Source organism: Buceros rhinoceros, unplaced genomic scaffold (assembly GCF_000710305.1).
Source record: "Buceros rhinoceros silvestris isolate BGI_N320 unplaced genomic scaffold, ASM71030v1 scaffold41698, whole genome shotgun sequence".
NCBI classification, from domain to species: Eukaryota; Metazoa; Chordata; class Aves; order Bucerotiformes; family Bucerotidae; genus Buceros; species Buceros rhinoceros.
This window is the reverse complement of record NW_010428160.1, coordinates 1-6,628: the sequence shown is the minus strand read 5'-3', so window position 1 is coordinate 6,628 and position 6,628 is coordinate 1. Positions and strand designations below refer to the sequence as shown.

Sequence of the window (6,628 nt, the reverse complement as noted above, 5' to 3'; positions counted from 1 at the left end):
ACGAACGGCAGACTTGGAGCGAAGGCACCTTTACACCTTGTATGACTGTTACTGACAGCTAACAAAGCGTGTCTGAGGCAGGAGCGATGAAACACTTTCTAAAAACAAAGAGCCAAGACAAGAGCCATGTGCCCAGCCCCTCACAACACTACGCTCACTTCAAAGTCCTTGGCTCTGCTTTAACTGCCGGAATGTAAAAAAAAAACCAAACAAAACAAAACAAAAAACAACAAAAAAAACCCAAACCCCCAAAACCGCCCCATGCATAAGAAAATCACCAGTTATATTTCATTCTGCTGGCCGCAGTCCTGATTAAAGACTTGAATAATTTTAAAAAGCCATTTTTAAAACCACTCCAATTACTATTTCCTCCAAGTGCTCCTATTTGTGACACAGTTTACAACGTGGCGGCGCAGCAGGGCAAGGCTCCCTGCTGTACTCTCTGTAATACAGCACGTTAAAGAAACTTCCTTTTCTCTTTTTCTTCTCTTCTGTTAGTGCCAGAATAATTTTATCGACTTATCCTATCATTATTGTTTTATGCGATTCAATCTGTGCAGAGCACTGAAACTAAAGGGGTACAACAGACAAGGTCGTGCGAAGCTAAAGGAATGACGCGGATCGACCCACTCGCGGTTCACGCTGCAAGCACTCTTTTCTTCCCTCTTTTCCCACCCGACAATACTACACTCAGCGCTGAGGATGAAGACATCAAGTGAACAAAAACAGTTTTCCTACAGATTTAGGCCTTTGTTCCACATTGTGCCTGTCTCTTCCCCCGCCCCGAGTCAGGCACCTCGTGCTGCACAGCCCGGCGCCAACGCTGGCCGCTCTCACACCCTTCGCAGCCACCGATGGCTGGTTTCAGCCTGTCTCCGATTCCTGTTTCTCCATTTCAGCTCTGTGGTCTTTGAAGTTTAGAAAAGTTGGAAGTGTATTAGGATTTGGTGCTGCCTTTTCAGACTACACACAGTACCTTCTCATGCGTGGCGGAATCAGACGGGCCTGCAGCCACCTCCACCATTATACTCTCCCCAGTCTAAAGAAAAAAGAGGAAAACTGTAAATCAGCCCCTTCACTCCACGGGTCGGGGATCAATCAGGAGGACACAGACGCAGAAACATTTTGCTCTACAAGCAGCACACCCCGGAGAAGCCCCTGACTTACCTTGGTTAGAAACGGTGTGATAAATACGAAGAACACGTCATACACAAAAAGAACCAGGAGGAGCAAGGTACAACCCTGAAGGAAGAGACAAGAGACTTGGCATTTACACATGGGCATTAGCACACAGCGAAGAATTAATAATTAGTAATTTAGGGCTGTTATAGATTTACTGGTGCACATCAGTCAGTGATGTATCACTCTTTTCCAGGCTACAGAAAAATGGAAGGGAATTCCCTGGCCAACATAATCCATTCCAAGTGGCTCCTCTGCTCAGCCATGTACAGGCAAGCAGCCTCCTTTCACATCTCTTGAACTTTCGTACCTTAAACGTAGGCAGGCGAATGGTTTTCAGCATGTAAAGACAGAAAGCGATTCCCAAAGCATCTTGCAGAACCCAGGCCCACCTACAGAAACAGAGAGTAACAGTTTTGCAGGAAAGCCTTGGCCAAGCCTTGTCCTCACCGAGGATCTGCTTGGGGCAAAAAAAACCCCCAAACACTTTATTACAAATAGTTGCTTGAAATCAACATTGCTGTCAGCACAGATCTGCAAGTGGAAAGTTGTGCTTGATCACCCTGAGAACCCCCCACAGTGACGTGACTGGTCTGTCGGACAGGGGAAGCGCAGGGGGTTATTGCCTCTCTAGCCTTCAGCAAGACTTTCCACTGAGCACCTCCCGTGAGATGCCTGCGACGAAGCACAGGCTGGTCGAGCAGAGAGCCAGGCGGACTGAGAACTGGCCAAAGGAGGTCAGTGGGTACCGAAACGGGAAGTGCTGGGGTCCTTTGGCCTCTGTGTACCTGTACCCCACTGTGGGCTAAAGGACGCCTGTGGTGATGCTGTTTGACTGCGTTTCGCCAGGCCTAGAAGCACCAATGCTCTTTGCCTCAGGCTCGATCTCCAGGATTGGAGGGAAGAAGGATTTGAGATACGAACCACTAAGGTTCTCCTTAAGATCCCTGAAGTCAAGAAGCAGAGGACAGGTCATGCTGTTGTGACCGATACCTGAGCACTTGCTGGAGCTTTGTGCAGGAGACGCTCAGGTCCACCCTAGCTTCGAGGCAGAAGATGGATTTCCTAGTCCTAAACACTCCAGGTTGAAACAGCTCTGCAGCACCTTTGTACTCCTCAGTCTGACACTCCAAAGTTCAGAGCTGACACTTCCCGGATCTGTGAGTTGTGTCAGCAAACGACCCACAGCCTCACACAGACCACGGACCCCACAAAGGCAGTACCAGCCATTCGAGGCACAAGCAAGACATCTTTGCCACCACCAGCAGAAACACGAGCCAGCCTTTCAGTTCCAACACAGAATCCCTGAGAGTGACCAAGCTTCTCTCACGTGTACGTGGAGAAACTGGAGCATCTGGGAGTGAGGTAAGGGATAAAAAAAATCCCAGACAAAACCAACAAAACCCTAACAAAAGGGGTGAGAAGATGTGACGAGGCAGCACAGCAATACTGGACAGGGAATTCTTTACTCATGAGAGAGAGCTGAGAGAAACTGAAGATCTGACAATCTTCACAGCTCCTCTTCTCTGAGCAAATGCACACGCAAACCGTGAAGAATTAAGTCAGACAGCTCGTGTCCACCTTTCCACACCACTCCTGAAAAGCTGCCTGAAGCCAAAGAGGTGAGGATACAGAGTGGGACTCCGAGCAACTCCAGCCGAACAAGAGACAGTTTTCTGTAGCTTAAACCAACAAGACAAAGACATAGGGAACAACTGAGAATTTCTGCCCAAGCCTCTTGTTTCTTTCCTGTGACTCCTAAATTCTGGAGGAGAGCAGGCTTTGAGGGACGTCGGTGACTTACACCATAAAGCACGTTACAACTTCCAGCACGGACACTAAAATACACACTTACTGATCCTCGTTCCTGAAGATCCCCCAGACCACGCTGACAGAGATACAGAACACGGCCAGCAGCAACATCCGGACCTGGGGACGCTTGTGGAAATACGGCAAGTTGTTGTCTGGGATTCTGGAAGTGAAACACACCAAAGCTACAGCTGTCTGTGTCGTCACCCTCCTCCTTCACAAACACCCTGAAGCATGAAACCACCCTGTAAACCCCACAGTAACGTTATAAAAAATTAATGTTGCCTATTAAAAACGGAGGAGTTGCCACACACCTGCACTTGCCCAAGGGGAATCTTCTTACAAAGGGAGACAGACAACTGTAAAGACCAATCGAGGCAGCCAGGCAGAATATCCCTATAATAACGTAGACTGAGCAAGAAAAAGTAGTCAGTCAGGCGGGATGAGGTAAGAGGTGCTTTTTCACACCCCTGAATAAAGAGCAGACAATCACAAAGGCTGGAGTTTGAATCAGGCAAGTTAAATTCAGAGACTTCAAATGACTCTTGGTTGGAATTATGTTAAGTACCTAATTCAAGCTCACTTCACTCAGATGAACTTTACACAAGGGCTACTTCCACACATCACCCCCCCTCAGGACAGGCATTAAATCATAAGCCTAAAAGGCCATTTATGGAGAAGTGTTTGTCTGCTCGTTCCACGGAGCACTATGAGGGAACTCTTAGAATCGCTCGGTAGCAAAGCGAGTTAACACAGGTGGAAGGGAGCTTCTGGAACATCCTCAGAAATAGGAGGACGGTGGTTCCAGTGCCCTGGGCTCTCCTGCTCCTCTGTCAATCAATTTGATAAGTGATCAGTAGAAACCTATCTTTATACAGATAAAAAAACTGATCTGGATCCTGTAACTTAACTTCAAATTAAACAATTAACACCTTTGACAAAAACAAAAGGTGGGAGACAGTCTTTATCCACTTAACAGGCTTCAATGTTCAAAAAAAGCTCTATTATCACCTAACCCACCCTCACTAAAAGCAGGCATAGCAATGTACTCGCTGGGTTTTATATCATATTGGGATGAAGGAACACGGCAGAAGACAGACTTTTCATCATTATTTTCACAGTAAAAACGTTCTTTGAACAGCAGCAGCCTTGTGATATTGAGATGTATCAATACAAATACAACTGTAAGGGTACCTAAGTGGTCATAGAAGAAATAAAGGAGGACCAGCATTGAGCAGCACATCACTACAAACACACAGATCATTATTGGAGTCACATCAACTGTTTCATCATCGTGTTTCTCTGCCCCATCATCACGTTTGTGCTTCATGTACCGCCTGAAAAAGTAACATGGCTACAATCAGTCATACCAATGGGCAGTGAGAACTTCAGTGAGAGCTACCTGGGGTTGGAGACAGGCCGGGACACCACCCCTGCACCAATTCCCACTGAAGTCAGTGGAATTCCATGTTTTACGTGGATGCGTGAATGTCAGATGACACAACAAAGCAGGAAGCGCTGTTTCTTTACAGAGAGCACTGCCCTTCCTTCACTGAGAACTCCACAGAACCCTGAAAACCACCACGGAATGATTTGCTGACTTCAGAAAAAATATCCACAACCCAGCTTTGGGATAAGGTAACCATCAGAAATAAGCGTGGCACAGACAACCCCCCCCAACCCCACCAGCTGGCAAAAAGGAACCACATTTCAATAAACAGTTCCTAACACCCCCCGTCGGTGTCGGCCGTCCCGTCACCCTGGCTGACACGGGACAGCTTTGGGAGCTTCATACGGGTTTTGAGAGCGTGGAATGGTGAGGCTTTGCAGAAGTCCCCAGAGGAGGCCCATTACGACCCAGTTTTCCTTCTGAGCTTTTCAGGCGTTTGGCTTTTGGACAAGGCCAAGTACTAAAACACTCCACATGCAAATTGTACTCTAGCGATTTCAGGCAGTGACAAAGTCAGCACAAGGCTCAGGGCCTCTCACAAGCCAGGTCAGTGTTTTCCCATCCTGGTTACAGACAGTCTCCAAACCTCACTAGCAGAGCTACCGCGTGGTCTCTAGATCCATACCACGGTTTGCTTTTCTTTCTGTGGAAAAACCCAAGAAAACTGGGGCACTAATTCCAGTTACTCACTTTTTCACGTCTCTGCTTCCTGCCCAGTAACCTCCAATTGCCACAGTCCCCACGGCCATGACAAATATAATCACCATGTTATAGTCCAGCACCGGCTCGTTCGGTGCGTACATCGCCCCTTTCACCGAGCTGCCGAAACTCTGCGGAGGAAACCACAAGTTACGGAGAACTTCCAAAAAGGGGCGTAGCAAAGGGTCAGTTATTCAGTTTCCATGAAACAACCTCAGAATCAAGCTTTGTTATAAACACTCCAGAGCAATCTGCCACCTCTGCTGTTAGGGATAGTGATTTCCAGCACCAGGCTGCACTTTGATTTTATGCTGAAGAGGAGAAATAACCTCCCAAAAGATTTGCAAGGGTTTTTTTTAAGAATAACACAACCTTCAAGAGGACAACTCTCTACAGATTCAAAGCTCTTGAGATGGGCTTCAAATACTGTTGTGCAGTGGCTCCTTTAAAGGAGAATACAAACCAGGTTACCTTGCCAATATCTAACATGTCGGTGTAGCTGAGCAGAGCCACAGGAATATCAATCTCTTCATACTGACTCCTGTTACCCCCAGGAGGAACCTGAAAGACAGTTCAGGCCATTCCTGTAAACACTTCCGCGCCTTCAAAAGGGTTAAAGGTGCAAGTTCTGTTTCTATTAATTTGGAAAATATTCTAGAAAGAAACATAGTGACAACAAAACCTCAGTTAAAATGTGTGTTTCCAGGAGAACATCAGTCATTCAAGAGTATCAGCAAAATGCAGCCACCAAGCTTCAGGCAGCATCTTTTACACATCGGGGTCATGGTTTCATGGCTGATGTGTGCCAGTGATACGTAACACTCAATTAAACACTCAATAATTTTACAAAACAAACACACACTGGTGACGCCACAGCTGAAGCTAAAGCTCCACATTCACTGTGCTCTAGATCTCAGTGATGGCACTAGAGTGAGTCAAGAAACCAACCTCCTCCTTTGACTCCAGTGTTGGACGTGACACAGCACAATTGCGAGCCCTCGACCTGAATGCCACACAGGCTCTATGGAGCTCTCCCTACCGAAACGAGTACCAGACCATTTCGTTAATCCTTCCTTCAGAGGTGTTAGTCAACATACAGCTGGGCAGCGTACATAAACAACACACACACATCGTTTATTTTAAAAGAGAAGCATCCAACACCAGCTAGGAGCACCGAAGGCAAGACTATCTCCAACACCAGAGGAGCATCAGCGATGCAGAAAGGCAGAAAGGGACTCACCAGTCTCTCCCTACTAACAATCAGCAGCCCCCGAGCTCCGTTGATCTGCGCAAGCCTCACTTTCTCATAGAAGGTGCAATTCCCTCGCATCACCATGGGGATCTGGTTATTAAATCCCCCATCAGGGACATCGGAAGGAGAACACAAGACAGATGCTGTCTGATCCTGCAGCTGTAAGAGTGACTGAAAAAAAAAAAATTAGTTAAATACATATATATAAAATAAAATTATAAAAGAAGAGCAGAAACCAG

The 6,628-nt window shown here is 46.8% G+C and overlaps 1 protein-coding gene across 1 annotated transcript in view; it reads right to left on the bottom strand.

Moving 5' to 3' along the window:
* The window catches only part of LOC104498757 (signal peptide peptidase-like 2B), a gene marked incomplete at its 5' end in the record, with an annotated part of 9,987 nt that extends 3,427 nt beyond the window's left edge, over positions 1-6,560 (bottom strand). The window contains 9 exons of the mRNA XM_010142174.1: positions 977-1,039; positions 1,168-1,242; positions 1,490-1,571; positions 3,035-3,151; positions 3,303-3,399; positions 4,183-4,325; positions 5,129-5,268; positions 5,609-5,698; positions 6,378-6,560. Coding sequence (XP_010140476.1) covers positions 977-1,039; positions 1,168-1,242; positions 1,490-1,571; positions 3,035-3,151; positions 3,303-3,399; positions 4,183-4,325; positions 5,129-5,268; positions 5,609-5,698; positions 6,378-6,560 — 990 coding nt within the window. The remainder of the gene's footprint in view (positions 1-976; positions 1,040-1,167; positions 1,243-1,489; positions 1,572-3,034; positions 3,152-3,302; positions 3,400-4,182; positions 4,326-5,128; positions 5,269-5,608; positions 5,699-6,377) is intronic.
* Positions 6,561-6,628: the final 68 nt, after the last annotated feature.